This window comes from Megachile rotundata, chromosome 11 (genome assembly GCF_050947335.1).
Source record: "Megachile rotundata isolate GNS110a chromosome 11, iyMegRotu1, whole genome shotgun sequence".
NCBI classification, from domain to species: Eukaryota; Metazoa; Arthropoda; class Insecta; order Hymenoptera; family Megachilidae; genus Megachile; species Megachile rotundata.
Window position 1 is genome coordinate 15,764,057 of NC_134993.1, and position 23,486 is coordinate 15,787,542.

The 23,486-nt window shown below is 43.3% G+C and overlaps 1 protein-coding gene across 3 annotated transcripts; it reads left to right on the forward strand.

Annotated features, from left to right (window-relative positions):
• The first annotated feature begins 5,383 nt into the window (after positions 1-5,383).
• Positions 5,384-23,450, forward strand: LOC100880506 (uncharacterized). 3 transcript variants are annotated; one of them, XM_003707638.3, is made up of 3 exons: positions 5,387-6,139; positions 18,455-18,831; positions 18,892-23,450. In XM_003707638.3, exons 2-3 carry the CDS (start codon positions 18,475-18,477, stop codon positions 19,825-19,827), a joined length of 1,293 nt encoding a protein of 430 aa, XP_003707686.2. In that variant the 5' UTR covers positions 5,387-6,139; positions 18,455-18,474; the 3' UTR covers positions 19,828-23,450. The 3 variants fall into 3 exon arrangements, with proteins under 3 accessions (XP_076393189.1, XP_003707686.2, XP_076393190.1); XM_076537074.1 differs by having other exon boundaries at positions 5,384-6,139; positions 18,455-23,450; XM_076537075.1 differs by lacking the exon at positions 5,387-6,139 and adding an exon at positions 7,961-8,167 and having other exon boundaries at positions 18,455-23,450.
• Positions 23,451-23,486: the final 36 nt, after the last annotated feature.

Consider the following 23,486-nt stretch of genomic DNA (forward strand, 5'->3'; position numbering starts at 1 on the left):
TCAACGACCAAATCATCGACCTTTCTCGTGCCCCAATCTGCGCGAACCAGCTGTTTCCTAAACTTTCTATTTTTTGTCGCATTCGCCTACGCATCGATGCAAGACGTCCAACTCTTCTCTTTTTTAAGCGTTCCATTTATTTTGAAAAAACTTCGAAAACTCACGAGACCTCGCGGTAACAAAACAATCGAGACGTGGCCTCGCGATTATCGCGGATACCCATCGGCAAAAATACGCGAGGCCGAAGAGGGAGATTTATCGGAACATCTGGCGCGAATGTAATTGCAATCGATTCGTAAATACTAAAAATGTTAAGGGCGATATTTTTTCAACCTAACTTTCCTCGCCTTTATCAGGAACTGCAAGAGTTATCTCCGTACTGACCCGTGCCAAATGTAATAACTCTCCCTCCTCCTGTTACGATAATTCGGTATCCAGACCCGATAACGGCTTTATCAACACGCTCCTCCAATATTACAACAATTTAGCAATTACAACGGGCTGAAGATATACACCGTTCCACCGTAATCTGCACTTCAAAATATTTATAGACTCATTGTGAATGCGAGGCTCTAATGGTTCTTACGCGTCCTTTACGCGTTAGATTACCCGGTAAATCATCTCGAGTTTAATAAAATTGGAGAATCATATTTAACCCTTTGCACTCGAAGGTAATTTGACTGTTTGCAAACAGCAACTTTAAAACTTATTTAAAAACTTAAATGAATTCTTTTGAGGTTATTATTTCTCTACCAATAATTCCCGCTATTGTTTGTTTCACTGTGTTTATACATCTCACGTGTCATTATAGAATCGTTTAAAAAATGCTTATTTTAAATTATTGTATTAAATAAAATGGTGATTGAGACTCTCGAGCATAAAGGGTTAAACAGTACCCATCAAATTTATATAACATTTAAATGTCAACTTGAAGAATCAGTAAAAGGAGTATAAAAATATTGAACAGGGAAGAAAAAGGTTGCGATAAAAATATAAAGGAAGAATTACGCGTCGTTACGTAAGGAATTACACTACGAAAAAGAATGGTCAGACATCGTTGACCTTAGTCACTAAAATCAAGGGCCACAGTTCTCTCCCCGATACATCCTTCTTTCCCTGGAATCCACCACCTTTCTCGTGCAATGCTCTTGAAATGGGTCGACCAACACACACACGCGCGCACACGTAACGGCTTCGTCTTTTTATCGTACATTTCACCTTTCTACTTTGCAATCAAGCACTTTCATATTGCTTTCACTTGGCCGATGAAAGTACCGTCCGACAGCCAAGTAGGCTCCCGTCCTTTTATACGGGGTGGCCAAAAAGAAGCGTACAAACCAATACCTTAAACTTGACCGAAATCTGCTTATTTTGCTTAGGTTATATATAAAATTTTGTAACTTGTGAAAGCATTCTCTAAAACTAAAAGTGAGAAGGATGCTTGTACTTCTAGAAGTAACTTCACTGAAAGGAATGAATTTAGATAATACTATTAAATGATGTTAAACAGCAAATTTGACTCAATCGAGAGATAAAGTATAATGCGTTGAGTCTATATGTGAACGAGTGTTTCTTTTAGGACACCCGGTATACACTGAACCGTCGGAGTCATTTTCGTGTTTGAGATTTGGAATTCAGGGGTCAGTGAACTGAACAAACTGGACAACGAGATTCCCTACGACTCTACGATCGTAGTTCGGTATCTAGATTACGTCTTTCGCTAGAATAGCAATAAGTGGGATAAGAGCAAGATAAATTAGGGCTGGTATTGGGTGGCACGTTCCGTTTATCGATCCTATGCAGCTATTAGATTACTAATCTCGTCCTTCGATGACGTTACCTAGTAACCACAAAATTTTATCGCCTAAGGATAACGACGAAATTTTCCAGATTTGCAAAATTCATAAAATGGCGAATTGTAGAGACGCGAGAAACATGGGAGCATTGGACATTATTCCTGGCACGTAAACTGCTTCAATTATACAAGTCGAAACGATGTATATTTAATTCTATGGCGGCGGTACTCGTGCAATGCCAATTAACGCTAATAAATAACCCTTGTAACCGTATTGAATCGGGTACGAATGCTCATGACCTAGACCTATGAAACGTGTTACAGCAAAAATAAAATCACCACGAAATAATACAAAGTACAGAAATAAAAGTACGCACCACAAAAAAGTATATAGACGAATGAAAGTACATGAAAATTAAAAAATATCGCGTTAAATGAGTGAACCTGTATCCCCGGTACGAAAGCGTTTAAAAATCTCCATCGAATGACGATTTAATTACGATCAAACATGATATCAGAACACGTAGGTGTGTGTATTAAGAATACATAAGAAGGTGTACGCGCGGAATAGAAATGCAGACACGCTAACTGAAACGTTCGCACGCGCAATCTGGATTACACTTGCATCGTCACTATTACTTGAACAGTTACACTTTCTCTCGAAGAAAGAAAGAAAGAGAGAGAGAGCAGCGATTGCAGTGACGGGGAAATGATGGTTGAAACGAGCTTCTTATTCAAAATATGCACTCTCTCCGGTGCATTAATGGCCACGCGAGCAACAGTCGGATGAATATGTTCTTAGATAATAGGAGAGCATTATTTTCGAACGGTCGCGTTACGAAAGCGGCTTGAAATCGCCTTAAGTAATTATTTTATTAATCGAGGAATTGAACCGAGGCGAATCAGCGATTTCCCACGGACCTTCGATTTTTATCTCCTAATTGCAGACTTCTGATAAAAACGTCTTATGGAAGTATGATACTGAGAAATCCCTCGGAATGATACTAAATGAACTAACAAATTAAGGACAAATTAAATTAAGAAGTACTGAAAGCTCGAGTGTTTCGAAATCGGTAATTCGATCCGCGAGAACTGATTATAGCTGGCAGTATTTTCCCAGCGGTTCACGTTAATTGGGTGTCGAAGGAAAGGCGGTATCTGACCGTGGACGAACCGCAGAACCGGTCGTGTGCACCAGGATTTCGAAACGGCGAAGAAAGCTCGTTTTAATCGAGATAGTCGAGGTCCCACCGCGGCCTTGCGCGTTCACCAACGATAAACGAGGTGATTGGCCGACAGTCGACTTTCTTTTCAAATCGCGCTAACGATGATTTCGCGAACGCGAAAAACAATGCGGAAATTTTCTCCGCCGTTCGAACGTCTCCTATTGTTTCGCTCGACGATGATGCCCGCCGCTCACGGAGAATGGAAAGGATTTAATTATAACGGGCCTCTTTCCACGGGCAAAACCGCGTTGGTAAATAGAAAATAAAACGGATTGCACGCCGATGAAAGTTGGATACATTCTCCAGAGAGCGAACTTCCCCACGTTTCTTGAGCGGGTTTTGTCGTGAACCGCAAAAATATCTTTATTCGAAATTGCAGTTGCGACGTATTACATTTTTCCCGCGCATCAATTACGTTCCATTTTTCTGCGTGCCCGAAGTGTCTATTTCTGGAAAAGCGGGGTCGTGGACGAAGTAAATGAAACGTCGAAAATAACCTCGGATTATTCGACCAACGCAACAATTGAGGGGATCGTTTTCGAAAGAAGCGAGCCAAATAGCGAGCTGCGCGATTAACTGCGCAATTGCCTTTTCTTAAACTACGCAAATTTCCGCAGTTTTACCTTTTACTTTTGATATGGTGCGACACAAGTACCCAAAGACGCAGCGTTTAGAAATAGTTATTGCGCCCCGCAGTTATAAGCATCGTATTACGCCGTCGCACAATAGAAATAAATATCGTATTTAAGGAATCGTGAACGCGTGACTTGTGCATCGTAACGAGTCGAACGTCGCTCCGATCGTAGTTTTCTTCGTCGTTACAAAACTTTGGTAAATCTGGCATCGGACCAATCGATCGCGAGCTTTTTATTTCGACCGAAGAAAAACCATCGACACGATGGAAAGTGCAACGGACAGCCGCGCCATCGAGGCGATGCACGTAGCGACGCGTCCTTGAAATTCCAAATTCGCCCGCCATAATAAACGCGTCGGGCGATCATTATGCGCGTACGCGCGATCTATGCAAACGAAACGCGGCTGAAATCGCGATCTTCGTACAATGGCGCTCTCAAAAAATTGGCAAGAGCTCAGGGAACAATGAGTTTACACATTGGCGTATATCCTCGACAGCTTTAAAATTCTTGCGTTATGTCACAGGCGAGAAATGATCAACGTAATCAGCCGTTAATAAGGGATCTTGAAGGGAGACCTCCCCTTTGATGAGGATTCCTCTCGCTTAATTTCCCGTGATTACGTTGCAACGCAAATTTCCGTATCGATTTCTACGTTCGAGTCGGCGGCACACGGTCGCGAGGATTCGTTCAACCGGCTAGGCCTGGGTGAGAACATGCTTGCATAAAAAGCGAAGGTGACCGACGGTGATTCATGGGGGCTGATGCCCTCGTTGTCTGGCATTCGGCTCGTAGAGGATGGAGGTGAAGCAGGAGGCGGAGGGTCCTTGCAACCGACTCGTCCAAGTGGCGCTCACCACAGACCTCAGGCTCTTTGTTTTTCGCCAGCGATGAAAATTCGACCTGTCCGCCACGCCTACTAACCCCATCCCGACATCAATTTCTTAGTCCGTCTTTTTTCTCCTACCGCAAAAACCCCGTAAAAAACTTGTGACCTAACACGAAACCTTAAAGCGGACCTGTTCACGAAGTGCTTTGGGTGCGACAGTCATCGCGTGTCTGTTCGAACGATATCGGTTTGTCAGGGCAAATTGGTGGACAGACTTTAGGATATTAAGATGATTCGGATATTGCCTCGAGCCTATATGTTGTCCTGATATTTGTTAGGAAACTTCAGATCAGTACGACACTTTTGACAAAGTATGACATTAGTATGGCAAAAGATTTTTATCACAAAATCATTTTGCTAATAAACTACCTATACTAACAATTAGATAAATCTCTAATCCAAGTCTATGCAAGTCTATAGTACCCTATGTAAAGATAAGGTGCTTGTAACTTTATGCAACATTTCGAAACGGCACCGATGTCGTCATGCTTTCGCTGAGCAAATGTTTCGATATGAGATGAAGGTTGTAATAAAGTCCGAATAAAAATCTACTACGACTAAGAGAAAATCCTTGCGAAAGATCAACAACAAACTCGAGAGGAGAAGTATAAACAAAGCAAGATAAAAAAGAAGGCGTACGAGGCGCACGAAAGAGACGAGGCGCTCGGCGTGGTCGCGCGCCGCAATCTAATCGCTCGTACGGCAAAATGTTCGAAAGATTTGATGCACCTAAGCGTCGAGGTGGGGAAGAGTACGACACTGGTCGGAGGGGAAGAGGGAAGAGCAAGAGTGGGGACGAAACGGTCGGCACTCTGACGCAGAACGGGCTGGCAGTGACGCGGTGGGGATCGAACATAAACCGAGCATAAACCAGGCATAAACTTCCCCCGGCGGGTGGATCTGACCCCACCATCGTCGAAAAGCTTCTCACTACCACGACGATCGAAGGCACAACGCCGCCAGACGCGATCACGTACACACGGACACACGTGACCGCTCGCGTCAGCCTTCCTCGCATCAAACTCCGAAGCCAGAGCACATTGGGGCCAAGACGGCAGTCGCGAGTCTCGCGCAGAGTGCAGTCAGTTTGCAGGCAGACACCTAAGCGAGTGGACGTGCGTCTCTGCCGTGGAACACTCGTGTTCTGTCTCGTCGTTTTAATCGGACCAGACCTCTGCTACAACAGAGGACCTGACACCGTCACCTGCTCGACAGAGTTCAAGTTCAATCGACACGCTCAGTGTTCTCTTCGTGTGCCTTCTTTATCGATTTTTCCCTCGTCGAAGACGTTTGCCGAGAATCATCGACGGGCTTTTATTTGCTTTTGGTGTGATATCGCGACCACGTTCGACGAGAGGAGCAACAGGAGCGATCCCGTTGGATTTTACTTATTCGTACAAGAAGACGTTTCGTTATGACGGTGATTCTCGTTACGTTGGTTCGTCGAATCAACCAGTGACCGTCTCCGTGTATCGCGGATAAAAACTTTTTGACTGATCGACCGAGGAGCCGCGTCTAAGTTTGACAATCATCGACGTGGCTAAAGTGGATCGCTGTTCCGTCGTTCGATCGTGTTCCAGAGAATCTTTCAAAATTGGTGAGTATTCGTGTTTTACTTTTGACAGTCTTTTCCTTTTCCAAGCTTGCAATCCTTATCTTCCCAACTTACAGGACTTTGAACCAAACCCTCCCAGTGTCTTCCGTTGAGGACTATCATTCCGATACACGGACAGACGTCAAATCCGTGAATCGTTGGGAATTTTCGAGCCGCGACGATTATTTTTAGAACCATCGAAACGATAGCGAGTCATTCAACGCGTTCAAAAATCGAGAGAGAGGTGGAAGCGATGGTAGGCTCAGATCGGTTCCGTTTCGCGATATCGAGAAAAGACCCTGAATTGTCGCGAAGACTGACCTTCGAGTGACGCAACGTCTGCAATTCGCGGGCGCAATAAACCTTGTGCATTCATTGTTTTTGTCTCGATCGATTTCGCCTCGCCACGTATCTTATCTGACCTTATCGCGCCTGAATCATTCGCTTCTCTTCGATCGAACCAAAAATTTTCTACTTACTGGCAAAATAACTCTAGAGACTAAACTCGAAAGGTTTCAAACACGGGAAAAGGCTGACGCTTACGAAAGTCTCGTGCAACGCGTGAGCAACGCGGTAACCGTTGCGTCATTCGTGACGAAGCGAAGACTCCGATTCTTATCTAGCGTACATCCTATACCTGGCTCGTTTCCCAAATCTTTTCGACGTTTTCGGGAAAATTCCTGCGGTTTTTGGACTGTTGCGGTCTGTGACGCGATGGTAAAATCCGTTGCCTCTTATCGAAAAACTCGTTTGGGCTATTTTTTGCGTTATAGAGTGAACTTAAATTTAGGTACCCAAGAAAGTTATGCATTTAGATTCTATAAAGTGTATGCGATGTAAAATAACAGGCAAAATAAACAGCAAAAATTATCAAACTATAGTTAAATAGCTGTGTTGGATCAAGTTCCCATGTGTCTAATTTTAAATTTAATTAGATAATTGTTTAAGTGATCCAACATAAAAATGATAACAAAAGATAGACATCATTGGTCATTTTGAGCACTTGTAACTTTTGATGTCTAAAGATACCTTTACTTAAATTGTAGTCTAATGAATACTATTGTAGTCTGATGAATTTTATTAAGTAACAACTAAATGCATAGTATGAAGAATGTTGGAGATGCAATTTCGAACATCCACGTGACCGATACCACGTCGAAGACGACTCGATCGATCGCGATCCTCGTCTGAAACGGGAACTGCCCCCTCTTTTCTGGTTCGCGTTTTGCGCTCTCTATATCCCCCCATCCTTGATCGATCCCACTACTACTTGTCCTCTCCACCGTCATCGTCGTCGTCGCCACCTTCTCTCTACTATCGTGGCCCCCGAACTGGGCCACGGCCTAATTTGCAGAACTCTCAGCCTCGTCGTAGCGTAAAGCGCGTGTGTAATAAGCTTCACGGACTTGGAGCGAAGGGCACGCACGTGTACCAACAGACCCGACTCGAGAAAACGTGGTCACGATCCCTGTTCCAATATAAATAATATCAAACGCGTATGCAAATGTCAGGTGAATGCACCTGTCTCAAAAACCGCGAACGTTTTAATACCTTGATAATCGTAAATAGGGTGATCGATATGCACATGGACAGCTTATCGAGTCTCCCTTTGAAACGCTATCGAATCGCGCAAGGTTATAACGTCGATACGTATGTATCATCGTTTTTAACTTATATATAGGCCGCTGTAAAATTTTCATATCATATTGCAACGGTGAAGTATCTCGAATGATATGAGGTCATTCGTCAACCGGGGGGCTTAGCGGACTCGCGTTACGCGCATTGTTGCAGAGCCTCGGTTATCTCGATCGGTCGATCTAGATTGTGTTTGGTGTCACATCAATCCGGATTAGCGGTATCTACGCTCCGCGGAAATGCATGACGCGAGCGCGCGTTATATTAGCGTGCACGGAGACGCGCGAACGCAGTGCGAGCGTAGACGTGGAAGGCAACGAATCGCGAAGTACAATTTCTTGATACCGTTCTCCGTAATAACGTCTATACACATCGATTGAAGAAACATTTCAGCAGGTAACGTTTTACAAAATGTATACGTGGATTTACGCGGGTGGGACGGTTCTCAAGCGAGTTTCGTCGATTGGCGGTTTATCAATCATATTAGGAAATATCAAGCTCTCCGTTGTTCCCGATGACCTTTTCGCGTTTGTATTATGCAACGAAGGTGAATGGTCTAGCGTAACACAGCGCGTGCACGTGTAGGAGTCACGTGGCGAAGGCGCGCGAACAACAGCTTAGAGCACTCGTTATCGAATAGTCTATTACACCCGTCGATTTTTTTATCATACTGTTTTATCGTATTTGGAGTCTTCGGTATTTCTTCCATTTAAATTTCAGATGAGTTAGCTAAGTTACCTCATGGTTTTCTTGCCCTCTAGTCTTTCCCAAGTTATTTCAAAAACGATAATTCCCAGCTTATTCTGAAAAGTTGCACCCTGTATCAAATTGTTTTATTTATTCTTAAAGCCGGTGTCTGTTTCCTCGTGGCGGTTGTTTATCGGACGAAACGCCCACCGCGATCCGATCGCTCTATCGTCGTTTCCCTCCCATCGAAGAAACGTTCCACGTATTTACTTACGTATGTACGCGTGTGTTACGGTCGTCTGCTCGTTTCTCCCGCTCCGATATATCTTCCACGTGTTCGTTACGTAACGAGCGGTAGGAAAACGTATCCACGAGAGGCTAACACGTTACCTCAGGTCACGTGTCGACGGACGAGAAACGCGAGCGTATTGCGCGCGTAAGCTCACGTGGAACGCGTGAAAATTCAGAGATAAGCGATAATTATGACGATACCGAAAATACTGTCTGCACTTTGCCATTGTCCTCCTCAGGTCTTATTTTTAACGACTTTTCTTTATTGTTCGCACACGTCAGATAAGCCTTCGAATTATCGCGATGAACGCGGAAAAAGAATGGCCCAACTACGTGTCCCGTAGCCTTGGAAGGCTACGTAACAGTTTTGTGAAGTAGCTACAGACGGTGTGACTCAGATTTGTATAGGATTATTATTCTAAACGATACGCCTCGTCATAAACGATTTCCTCATTTCTGTTTATTGCGTAACGTTAGATCATATCGATGCGCGTCACCGTGCTCCAATTTTTCCTATCAAGATTCTTCTAACTTATCTCGGTATAGTGAAGAGCGTCGATAAAATTTCGGGACGAATTTCAAGAGTCGAAACATAAATTGCACGACAGACATTTGAGACAAGAAACATTTGTTCGCTCTTAACCCTTGTTCGGATAGTACGATAATGCATTCGTTACATCATGTCGATTGAAATAATACATTCGTAACATTTCAACTCTTAATTATCTCAATGGAACTGAATGTGCCAATACTTTTTTATTCGCCTTATGTAACGACAATTACATTTGCAATATTAGCATGCTTATTCATTGACCAATATTCAAGGCCTGCAAGAATTATATAAACTTAAGAAATTAGTTCATCGTACTCTTCTTAAAGGGTTAAGAATCAATTTTCAAGGTTCAAGTCGGAAATTAAATCACAAACGACGTAAAGAGAGAAGTTGTCTTTTTTGTTTTTCAGTTGGCGGTCGCGTTATCGCGGGCCAATTGCATAATGAGCGGGAAACGAAATCGGAGACCGGTTCGAAATGCCTGTGTCGGTCCGATAACGGTATCACTGCTCGTTGTTACGTGAGCGCTGACCGCAATCGTAACACGCACGGCCAACCGGTATACATATACACGCGTGTGTATATCGGTGAGCGGCTGCTGGCATTGTGCACATGCCTTTATGTGTACTGTACTTAAAGTTCGACGTACTCGAGAAACTATTTCAAGCCCGCCCGCTCTATCGGCGCATTTTTGGAACGCTCTACTCCTCCGCGCGTTTGTTATTTAACGTCGGATGCCGTGGAGGTCAGCTAGCCACGAATTTGATATAATAACCGAGAAAAAAATAGTGGCATCTAATTCCGTGAGAACAGCTCGAGACACGAGTCTTTCTCGAGCGCCAAATATTCGATAAGAGCAGATAACGATTCTTGATATATTATTTAACGCTTAACGAGATCTTGAAAGCGATAAGCAGCGTGAATGAAGACTAGCAAAGCAAATACGCCTCCTAACATATTATGTAACGCGTTATCCGTTCACGGGACAACACGTGTTTCTTCTATGATCGAAAGACGATTCATAGAATCTGCGACCTTTGTCATTTTATTTGCTCTTTTTATCTGAAGCTTTAATATTTAAGTCGCTATATTTAGAAATATAAAATGTATCGCGTTACGAATACGCCTGACAGTGCTAAAACAGGCCGTTGAGCAGCAGGAATTTGGTAACTCAGTTTCAGGGTAATAGGACGGTTAACGGTCGTGTCCTTACGGCGTTGATGAGAGAGAGAGCTAGAAGAAAATGGTGGGGTTCGCCACACACGGTATACCGTGGCCGCTAAACGCAGAAAGCGGGCTTTTGTCGTTACATAATCGTGCGTCACGCGTTCGAGTTGATACAACTTGAATCGGTAAAAGGGAAAGATTGAAAAGTGACTCGAGTTTGCTCGGCAAACGTTGCTCTATTCAATCGACGCTAAGAGAGTATAGCGTCCAAAATGTAAGATGTTTCGAAGTATTCTAATAGGATAGGTCTTTAAATTATCGATTAGCAAACACCGTTATATCGCATGACTTTCGAACACACGGTATATCAGCTGACTCACGGTACTTGGCTGACGAATCAGCTGCGAGTTACAATTGTCTCTTTGTACGGACACCGATTCAAGACCAGATGCTGAACTAATAACGAATGCAAGATTATTTCCAGAGCTGGCGTTCGCGCAAAACATCTTCGTCGAAAACTAATCCGGCGGACGACACTCTGAAATATCGCAAGTATGTTTCCGCGAAGGCTGAAACTGTTCATTACATTTACTGCGTTCCTCGAAAAGCCAACTATCGGAAGAAAAACAAATGTGCGGGTCATAACCGCTACGAATTTACAATTATGTTATAGTGGAAAGAGATCTAGATTTATCAAACAGAGCGTGAAAAGTGTATGCATTTAAAACTCTATATTTGATCTGAGATGGGCCTCGAGTTTCACTTAAAAGGAAAATTATGTCAGATAAAGAATTTCCATATTTCGAAAAACGTTTCCTTTTGCAATTAGTTCGAGGAAACAAAGAATTGCTAATAAGCAATTTTATTGGTTAAGAAACAAGACCGATGTCGACGGCCACGTGCGCGGCCACGACCATTGCGCAATCCTCTTGACGATTAATACACGTGCACGCGTGACAACGAAACCCGTGTCCCCGTCACGCATAATCTTTTTCCTCCGCTTTGGAGGAATTAACTACCTCCTACCACTCGTGATTACCGCTGCCACGTAAACATGCCTCCCCTTTGACGAGGCAAAGATATAGAACCATCGATAAAATAGCTAACTACATAGTTGTCCCTGTTAACTAATCTCTTACGAGTGCTTTGTTCGATAAGCACACGTATTCCTAATGTTTCCGCCTTTATTGATGGACATTTTATTTTGATATCTTTACAATTGTTCATTATACACAGTATTTAAATGTTTACAATGTGTACTTCATTGAAGTCTTCTTCAATCCTCTTAATTGTCAGCTACTTCCTCTTCATAGGAAATCCATGGTAGCATAGGAGAAAAGTGACGTTTTGATACCTTTACAATTATTTATTATATATATACAAGTATTTAAATGTTACAAATGTACTTGATCGAAGTCTTCTCCAATCCTCTTAATTGTCTGCTACTTCATAGGGACTCCATGACAGTATAGGGGAAAAGTGACGTCACGGTAGTGGGTGGACTTCGCCTATAGTACTGTGGTACCATAAGCCATCATTGTACACATCAGTGTATATAAGTGTTTCCTCGGTAATAGATGCGTCGCGCCACGTCTTTTCACGGAAAGGATAGGGGTTGTCAACCTTTAACTCTCCTCGAGAAAAAACAGAGACAGAGAAAAAGGCTTGACTGCATCTTGAAGGCCATTTGCCCTGTACTGATGCCTTAGGGGTAACATTTGGGGGGCGTTCGGGGGAAGAATGCGTCTATTAACGAGGGACACTGCATACAGGGTCATGTGACATCACTTCTTCCCTATAATCTCCTTCCAGTTCCAGTTACACAGCTTGTCCATTCCTGAAAAATTTCCCCGCGTCTAGGCACAGGCCTGCTGGTGCACTAGCAGGTCCCGGACAGTACGCTCTCCTTCCTCTCCTTTTCGAACATCAGAAAATATTATACCTACCACCATGTCTGATTAAATGGTACCCGTACGAACACCTCATATTTTACACAACACTGATCACTAAAACATACACAGTATAATAACATGTTCACAAACACTTAATTACTTTGTTATAATTATTTTGCTCGCAATAGCTTACCTTGCATCACAATTATAATTTTGTTGTGAAGTCACTGTGGAGATTTGTGAACTCTACAATACCATCATCACATAAAATACACAAGTGTTAATGTATACACAACATGCTTACATGACATCACCTGTTCTTTATGCATCAAGAATCGCCTGACAACTATAGTTATGAAAATATAACACGCATTAATGCATCGTGCAAGCTTTCTGATCTGAACTCTTTCTTTCCATTCTGTATTTAAATGCATACACTTTTCCCTCATTGACATAGACATAATACAGTATCAACGCAACTACTCATTTGTTATACTACAAAAATTATCATGCGGGCACTCACCGATTTTTCCGAAGATTCCAAACGCAGTCTCGTGGCATACCTAGTTCCGATCCCGCTGCTTGTAAAAAAAACTCGTGAGGCGTACGTTGTCATTTAAGTTGCGTCACAAGTTACTGGGGCTAGTGTCACGTTGCGCAACTGGCCAACACGGGTACACGTGACGCACGCGGATCAATCTAATTGCGATTCATAATTGAAGAAACAAGCGCGAATTCAACGTGGTATTTTTGCCTGATACGCGAACGACGAGTAACGCATGTTCGCGATATGTTTGTTTTTTGAAATAAAAGCAAAACGTGATTTCTCGTTCTCAAACGCACGTGTTCTCTGTTTTAAAGTTATACGCGCGTCACACGGCGCACGCGTCAGTCGCTAAAAAAGTTTATTCGAAGTTGGTACAAACAGGCTTGGGCGAATCAGATTTAAAATTAAAGAGTTCAAAATAATAAATTAATTTAATTATTTTTATAATGATTGCATTTATTAATAGAAATAATGATTAGAAGATGCAATTGTTTTCAAAATAGTTGGATGCCTAAGCTAATAAATTAATTTAATTATTTTTATAATGAACATTTGCATTTAGCAATAGAAATAATGATTAGAAGATGCATTTCAAAATATTTTATGAATGCCTAAGCCTGTCATCAAGTTCGAATCATAGACGCGAAGGTATTTCCTTCGACACAATCGGTACGAATAGGTACACTGTTAGGTCAACAGTGGAATTTTCTGTTTACGCGTCGGTTGCATCATACCCTGGTTCGAAAACAGGAATCCCTTCTTCGAGCAATGTATATACGTGACGCTACATCGTTTCCCCGTTTACGAGGTATCACATTAACATTATTGTTCCATAGAGACGGTGCGATTGTACGAAGAAAAGGAAGAAGAGAGAGGAGAAAACGTTTAACGCAACTAGCGCCGGTCGGATCGATTCCAACGCTTACCCAATGCTACGTAATTATTTCGCGTGTGCGTGACGCACGCCAAGGGTCCGCTATTATTATCTTACATGGAGAAATATTGACCCCGAGACATAAAACGAAAACTACGTACTCACGATACTAACATCGTCGATACGATCTTCGCGTACACGTATATACATATGCTGATTTGTGCAATCGAATACGAGTTTCGTCACGATACCGCGCTTATAATTGCCGTTTTCCCGTACCGCGCTCGACTCCGTCAGTTTTATCGATCGTTCGTGGAAACTGTAACCGTACGATGTTGTAAAATTATTCAGATCACGTTCTTAGACGTTCGATAATTACGAATCGTGATTAGAGTTTACGACGAGCAGTAAAGTTTCGCCGGGGCCATCATGGCACGTGTTACGCACGATAAATTTTCGAGAAAAGGGCGACAACCTCGTCTCTCGTTACGTTCCTGGTACGCGCACGTGCGTGCATCAACGTGTTACATGCACACGCCTAACAAACATACGAATACTCGGGCTCCCGTTAGCGCATGGTAATATACACGTAAAGAAACATGTAATGGCTAAATATGACTCATCGGGAACGTGTTATGTAGCAGTCGAGCCAGGCGATTCGGTTTCTCGAAGCGGGAGAAAAGGATGTCCGACTATCGATCATCAGGAAATGCAACTTTCTTCTTTATCTGTAAAAGCGCAGAAAATGCATTAGACAAGGTTAGAATTCATTATCGACAAAGTACAGAACTTGCATTCTATACTGTTACCGAAGGAGGGCGTTCGAACAATCGATAAAATCGATACATCACGTCGCTAAGGTCGTTGACTTTTACCGACGTGATAGATCGATCGATCACGTTACGAAACTAGTCGGTAAAAGAAGATCAACAAATGCGTAGACGGAAATGCATAGGTTTCAAAACACTTCTCGGATTGTCTTACGTGGATGGGAAAATTTGGTGATTCGAATAATGTCCGTTTCGCAATCGTTCGACGAAATAACGTATACCGGTGGAACACACGACACGTAGGACGTCTATATGCATTTCGTCACTGCAGAAATTTACGTGGGCGGTGCTTTTGCTCTGACAAAAATCATTGGATCGATAGAAGTTGCTGCGACGATATGAGTCACGCGAACTCGCGTATACGTAACTTCGCCGGTGAAATTCCAGGCGATTGCTCAATTTCGAGCGGACTTCTAAACTGCACACACTCTTTGTAGCATTGTAACGATTCAGAATACATTTATTGTATTCGTAGCCTCATTGCAAAATCTGTTCTATCTCTCTCTCTTGCGAAACGGATTAAAAAACAATTTAAGGTTAGGTTTAGTTCGAAATTTAAAGAAAACCTGAATTACAAAATTATAGGTTATATCGTAATTGTTCTCATTAACCTTAATATTTAAATGAAATTATTTGACGGTGTACTTACATATAATAAATCCCAACTGCGTTTCTGCTTCGCGAAATGCCAATATTAACCGCGTTTCCCGGAATTTATCGAATGAGACAGGCTTCCGACTAACCGTGACACAGCTTCCCTGCAAATAATTGAGGTTCAAGATGCATAATTGGCAAAGCGATTCAAACGCATTATGAAAATCTGCGAGGTCGTATAGGCACGTTGCCCGATTAGAAAAGATTTGCGGATACAGGCATATTTGCCAAGATAGTAAGAGGCTTTTACGACACAAGAGGTTGACAGTCGCTTCCAACGAGCGTGTATAGCACGTGGTCGTAGAAAACGCACGCGTTACGATGCAACGAGACTCTTATGCAACATTGACCGCGTGCTTCAACGGTTAATTCACGAACTCGATCTTTTGACTTCGCTATCTTTCTCTACTTCATGCTCTTACGTTCGAAACTCGAATCTTTTGAGGTTACGGATCGTAAAAATTTTTTTATAAAAAACAGTAACCTCGATACAAAAATTACTTACAATTTAGATTTATTTACTACGCAAATGAAAAATATCTGAAACAGAACTCTGCGGCGTAGAATGAGGAGGTAAAATAAATTGGCAAATGAGCAAAAACTATGATCGAGCGTAGGAGAATTCGGTGAATTTAAACAGGGAATGAGAATAATTGAGAAAAATGCAATGACATGTACCTGTGACTCGAAGAAATTGCTTTTTCTGAATTTTTATCACGGCTTGGCGGGTACGCGTCACTACCGAACTTTCCGTTACAACGCGCCTTCGATTCTCGAACAATGCTTGCGATTCTCGAACAATGCTTGGGATTCTCGAAAAGTTGCGCACACGACTTTTGCGCATGGCGTCAAATTTGAAACACCAATTTGCATTTTACTATTCGATAAACAAACGTCATACGAATTCGAAATGCAATGTCATTTTCATATTATAAATGCCAAAGGTTGAGTAAACAAACATTTGCACCATGCAATATATACGTAAACAGCGTAGATGCAGCACGTGGCACGTTTTACCGACACACACGTGCTTTCTTACGTAATTGCGATTCGTATTTGAATTAATGTTCGCACATTTATCGGGGATGTACATAATACAAAAACATTCGCGGCTCGTTCGACGAACGGACTCGACAACAAATTATTTTTAATTGCTTTACTATATGTAACTACGCTAGCGAGTCCACTTACGAATCAATTTCAGCCAACGCAATCGATTGCCATAAAATTATAACTTTTACGAGTTTAGTTGGTATTTTATGAGCGTCGGAAAAAAATTCATGCATTTATCACCTTTATAAAAATATTATTTCAATGACGCATACCTGACGTTCGTGCCGGTGGGGAAGCCATCTTTGACTGATTACGAAAGTCAAAACTACTTCGTGTATAAAATTTTAAATATCGTTAAAACTTATAATTTATTCCTATTTAGGGTATTTTCGAATTAAGACGTAGAAATATTTGATAATAAGTTAGAAGGAATTGTGAGAAGCAATTTATAATAATCGATCGTTTGATCGATGTAGATCAGGGAAAGGGCGCGAAAATTTTAATAATTCAAATTTGAACAAAATTTTATATCGATGATTGGAGAGTAATTTCATGAGATGCAGGTAATGTTTCGACTGGCAATGTTGCCGGGTTCACTGACATTTTCGACCTTGAGGAACCCGACCTTACCCAAGGCTATTTTGCGACTTCTCGTACTCGGACCGGTATTGTTGGCAGTACGAGCACGTCTTTCGATCTCTCGGAATTCTTCACCTTTGGCCGTCGGCGCCACTCTTGCTGTGTAACGGTTACGAAAGCTTTACCAGGTTTCCCCTGATGGATTGATCACACCCACGCGTCTTCGAAGCTAATCGTTCTTAAAATAATTTCAAGTGTCGAGAAAACGCTGAAGACGTCTTTATGCGATTGACCTTGCGGCAAAATTAAAGACTTTTGAGAATATGTAAAGTACGGGGGTACAACGATAAAAGGCTGACTATTACGTGAATCATCCTGTAGTTACACAGAGCATGCACCTTGGACAATACACTTAGCGCGTGACTGCTACTTGACAATCTTGAAATTTTTTGTTTTTGTTTTTCAAATATTTGTTCACGCAGATAAGAGTCTCTATAACGCGATAAACGTCTGATAACATTGTTACATGTTAATCTCTTGATTCGATTGAAAATTCCTGACAAATAAAATGCTACATTTTTTAAGAACTCGAGTGGTGTTTCAATCGATTATTATAAAAGAGCGATAAGCTGAGTAGCCTCACGTTTGAATTGCATGATGCGGATAATTAAAGTAGGTGAATGAACAATCGTTCCTAGAACTATTAGTTATCGAAGCGTTATCCGACGCGTTATATCACGTATGACGGTCGGTTTTCATGCATGTGTGTCATCGAGTATTAATCAGGATAGTTTGATTACGTTTCTCGGACGAGACTGCTACAAATTATTGCGCATCGTGTGTCACGGGGAAAGAATGACCACATTGAGTCACGTTGATCGGGTCATTTAATTCCGGAAATATCGTGTACACGCAAAAGGTAGTCCAGAAAAAGTCTTTATCGAAAACTTCCCATTTTCCTTCTTCCTGATTCCGCATTGACCTTCTTTTTATAATGGTTACCGTCATTCGACCGTTGCGTGATCGCCGTACAAGGACCACAAGTACGTGGCTAGGATCATGAACGTGTTCTCTGAAACGTGTACTTTATGTCACGTTGGATTAATGGATGTTCCGTTTAGACGTCTAGAAGGACACTGCGTCCAAAACGGACAGACTCGGAACAATGCGGCTGAAATGCTATTCACCATTTTCAGAGCGTGATACGTGTTCCCGTTCAAGACACAAACATTAGACGAGAAAACGCGGACTCATTCTGAGCGAGTAATCGTTTGCGTAAATATGCTGATGTTTTGATCTATTCGCGTCGTAGCGTAACTAGATCGACGCGATGCGGGGGTTGCACGACGTTGTCATCGTAATCGTTTGGCACGCTGCGTTACTTTCGTCATCGCCGTTAATAAACTCATCCCGTGTGTTGACTCGCGGATCGTTCTCTTTGGTATTTGACATTTAAACTCGCCAGACAATGCACGATAACTCTTTAAATCGTATGCGCATTTTTCTCGCGTTCGTTCATCGCGTGATTGCTAATGATCGATCCGTTTCCGTTGCAGATGTACTAAGAAGACAAATTATGGTGGCAGAATTTGTCGCCCGTCAGAGTGGGTCACCGATCAATGGTGAGACCGCGTGTTTGAACAGCAACATGCCGGCCACCCATACAATGGCGCACGCCGGCCACGGCCACGGTGGTCACGATGCTCATGGACCTTTGCCACCATTGACGCATCCAGCGCACCATGGTGGACCACCGTCCATGCAACAGCAGCAACAGCATCAGCATCCGCCTCAACAGCCACCGCCGCCGCAACAGCAGCCCCAACACCACCATCACCACCATCAGCCTCAGCAACAGCAGGCGCAACAGCAGCAGCAGCAGCAGCAACAGCAGCAGCAACAGCAGCAACACCTTCACCACGATGCCCAACAGGTGACACACCCCGAAAATTTCCCCCCGAACTTCGACATCAGAAAAGAGCTATTTTCTCAGCGCAAGCAACGGGAGTTCATACCGGACAACAAGAAGGACGACAGCTACTGGGACCGCAGAAGACGCAACAACGAGGCTGCCAAGCGGTCTCGCGAGAAGAGGCGTTTCAACGACATGGTGCTCGAGCAGCGAGTGATGGAGCTCAGCAAGGAGAACCACATCCTGAAGGCGCAGCTCGAAGCGATACGAGATAAGTTCGGTATCTGCGGTGAATCCGTGATCAGTACGGAACACGTGCTCGCCGCGTTACCCGCCGAACCACCCATCAGCGTTAAAAGGGCAAAATTGCCCGCTTCGGCTGCGCTGCTCTATGCCAGGACACCTAGTCCCGTGCACACGTCCGTTATCCATCAACCGGTAAGCGGAGCACGGTCGCCCAGGTCACCCGCACAGCTGTACGTTCCCGAAACGACACCGTACCCGGAAACGGAGAGTTTCCAGTATCCCTATCCTCACCCGGCGATGCACCTCGACACGACGAGCGCGTTGAATCTGTCCCGCGGACGACGCGCACAGTCGCCCTTCGAGTTGTCGTCCGGCAGCGGTGACGAGGGTCCCCAGTTGGTGGTTAGTCCGGCAGCTAACAACAGTTTGCCTCACAAACTGAGACACAAGTCGCGCATCGGCGACAAGGACGCAGCCAGCGCACTGCTCGCGCTTCAGGGTATCAAACAAGAGCCAGGACCAAGGGCGTCGCCGCCATGGGACAACGAGGGGTCCAGCGACGAACGCGATTCGGGCATTTCCCTGGGTGCCGAGTGGACCGGCCCCACCGTCCCTACCGTTCCTGAAAGCGAAAGGGAGGTAAAGTCGAGGCTCGATCGCCTCGCCTCCGAGGTTGCTTCCCTCCAGTCGATACTTCGTCTGGGGAAGCCGGCAGACAGTCTGGTCACGGGACACACGCTGCCCGCGAACACCACCGTCAGCGGGCCGTGAGACGAACGCGAATGGCCGTATCTTCGCAGCCTTCGAGAGGACTCGCTACTAGCTATTTGTCGTTGCACCGTCAACAACCATCCTTGCGATTCTCGAACAGACCCCGGGCCACGGTGACGGCGACGACGATGGCGACAACGTGAGAATCCCCTCGTATCTCGCATCGAAAAACGGAGAGATAAGAAAGACTTTCGACGCTTTGATCGCGCGAACGTTCCAAGTGTGATGGTTAGTTAGTTGGTAGTAGGAAGTAAGTAGTAGTCACGCGATATTCTCCCTCGAGTTCGTCCCTTTTTGTACAGATCCCTCGACCGACTCGGGAAGAACACGTCGTTTCGAATGCGACTACTACCGACTTTGCAGTATTGGATCCTCGTGTACTTTTTTTTGCTATCGGCCAATGTCGCGCGTTACGAATCGCACGTACGGTTCCTTGTGTATAGATCGACTAGAGATGCGCGAAAAAAGAACGGCAACGGTGTGGAGCTTTTGTCGGGAGGGTTTTTCTTTGATTTCAATTCGGTCGAGCGCGAGGATCGGTCGGATCGATCATCGTTTTGGGGTTCTCCGAAATCGGGTGGTGCCGCACCGGTCCTCGTGCTCCATCGGGACGAGTTAAGATGATAAGAAAGATGCGACAGATCCTAGGTGTAATAAGTAACTTATGCTGTAAGACTTCCTTAGGCTATCTCTCGTTAATATTATTATCATTATCGTCATTAGCGAGTTCATTTGTTGATTCGGACGGTCGTGTAGCGGCTGATTGAGCTGGGTCTGTACCCGTTTGACTCGCAACGATTCGAATCAATTCAAGACTCGATTCGCATCGTCCGAAAGTGCCGAGAGAAACGAACTCGCGTGAATTCGAGACTCTTCGAACATGATTAATCATTTTTTGTAATTATTTATTCTTATTGGACTAACCACGTGAACTGCGATAAAACGGGGGAAAAAGAAACAGTGACTTCGAAGATTCTCGGATTGACGAGTCCCAAGTTTCTCTCGGTAAATCGATAATTGGTCGCGCAACCGGCTATCTCACTACCGCCAATTATGCTTAAACGACTTAATCCCAGCATCGTTACGGTATCTTTTCTCTTTTCCAAAAAGTGTAGCATTCTCGTCTATGTTCTTTCCTTTCGGCGCAACGCCACTGGCAGAGAACGTTTCTCTCGAAAGAGACCTCCAAAAGTGTTTATTGATGTTTGCGCGTGGCGTTCGAATTTGGTTTATTTGCTCATTCTATGATTCTTCCGTCGTCCTCGTCGAGAAGTCCTCGAACGCTCTTTTCCTTGAAACTCGATCTAACGACGACGATTTTATCCCACGCCGCAACAATTTCAACTTTACGATTTCCCAAATCTCGTTGGTGTCTTTCTTCTCGCGTCTTCTAGATCATCTTTCTGTCTTCTTTTTTTCTTTTTATACATTTTACTACTAGCGATTAATGTGACTGCGTGTGTACATATACGTGTAAGTGAGACAACGAGCGAATGGATACGTGTATATTTCGGGTTAATTTTTGTTGTTCGTTGATGTCTCGTGATATCCTCGATAACGTTGGCCCCAGCAAGTGAAACGTGTTGTCTAAAATTAAATCACTCCACGAGTGATGTCCTCTTGACGCGTCACTTTCAAATTCGAACTTTTATTTAATCTTCTACACTTACGCGTGAACGACATTACTTATGGATATCCTAATACGTGAGCCTACAGGTGTATGAAACATACGTAGGGTGTCCAGGACTGCGCCAAACTTGAGTACATTCTTTACGAACATGTTTCATAAACTGTCCAATTTGCAATTACAAAATATTACCTTCATCTATTAAAGTTTGGTACAGTCAGACACCCTATACATATATAATGCGCATATGCAGAAGATATATATTTTTTAAATCAACATATTTTTCGATATCGACTGTGTCATACACGAGGAAGGCTCTATGCGTTTGAAAGAAGAGAGAAGTCGAAGGTCTTTTCGAAGTTTCTGACGAAAGGTGAAGAATATCGGTGGAACGCTCGAAAGAAACCAAAGCAAGAAACAGCTTCATGAATTCGTTTTTAGTAAAAAAGAAAACGTTCAATCGATATTCTCGTCTCGCCAGTGTGATAAACCGCAAAACGTTAATCTAAAGCCACTGTATTTGTAAAGCATATCTTTATTTATTACTATTAATCCGAGCTAGACACTTGGAAAGAAGTAGTATCTCGAATAAGGAAATGTGTACTGTTTCCTGTTCGAGAATACTATTTCTTTTTACATAGCTTGTGTGTCACGGGAAGCAACTGCGCCAACGATAAATGATCGAGACAAATAAACAAACCAAGTTCAAAACGCATATCGTTCGTAAACCCCACACGCTTCTGAGCAGTTCAGATTTTTCTACGACACGTCTCAAGACTGTATTAATCGTTAATCGGCGTTATTCGCGGAAGGATCTCTGTTTTTATTGTTTCCTTTTTACAGCCCTCTCACCCGCACCCTCTCCCTCGTATCCCTTAATACTCGTTTGTATTTTTTACGTTATTTTCCTTGCGTGAATTTTCTATATTTTATACGGCATGTTTATACGTATCGTTGTTAGAATTTTCTGCGAACGACAGCCGACGGATCGATGCTCGATTAATTTTTCTTTATCGTCGCTCAAACGCGTGTCTTCGTGGTTTGTTCAGAGTAAAAATGAGGAAACTACTGATCACATTCAATGAACGATTTCTGTATCCTCGTTTATGAATATAAGTATAATCAACTGTCGGAAAAAATTGTGCTAATTTATTTGGAAGCTTCAAACAATATTCTTACTCGGTGTGCACCGTTCCGCAGTTGATTTGCCGTAACATACCACGAGTGCCTATTAATGATAACGAGAAACTGAATGTTGTGTCCTGCAGTAAAGCTACGAGTTTTGTTAGCGACCCGAGATTAAAGCACGTTTATCGCGTGAGAGGGAGAGAGAGAAAGAGAGCGTGTGCGCGTGGTTTCGAAAGCGAAACCTCGATACTTTTGTAAATAAAAAATGTTAACTCGTGATCGGTCACGTTTGTGTGATCAGAAAGGATGCCACGCGAACCGTGCGTGTACAGTGAGATCTCGTCGCAGGTTCTACTCGCAAATTCCAAAATACATCTGTATCTCACGATTACTTGCCCAATGAGAGGAAACGTTACCTATATATGACCACGCCGACCACGAATCAATATATTTGTACATAACTGCACTTTCTTTTTTCTTTTGCCAAAAAGCACGATCCTACTCGTGCCGAAGAAATGGCGCAGATGTCGTGAACGCGTGCGTTAAAGAGAGCATATCGGCCGGAGAAGGAACTATGAACGAATAACATTTCTTCTGAACCATCGTCATCGTGTCTCTCCTCCTCAACCGTACCCCTGAAATAGCTTTTTCGAGGACGTTTCGAATACAGTTCCTATGCAGTATGGTAAAGCGACTTAGACTTGGTCGGCTGTTGTCCATTGATCAAACGATTCCAACACGACACTTCATTATCCTTCCTCCGGCTGTACGGAGATATAAGTATTTAGATCTAAGGGACATATCCACAAGCGTGTAGTGTACTTGTATATGAATACCGAAATAAATATTTTCAATGTTTTTGACAATATTCAATTGATGTTTCATTTACCACTCCTCTTATTTA

Coding starts and splice junctions, on each gene's coding strand:
- LOC100880506 (XM_076537074.1), top strand. CDS start 18,475: ATGGTGGCAGAATTTGTCGCCCGTCAGAGTGGGTCACCGATCAATGGT.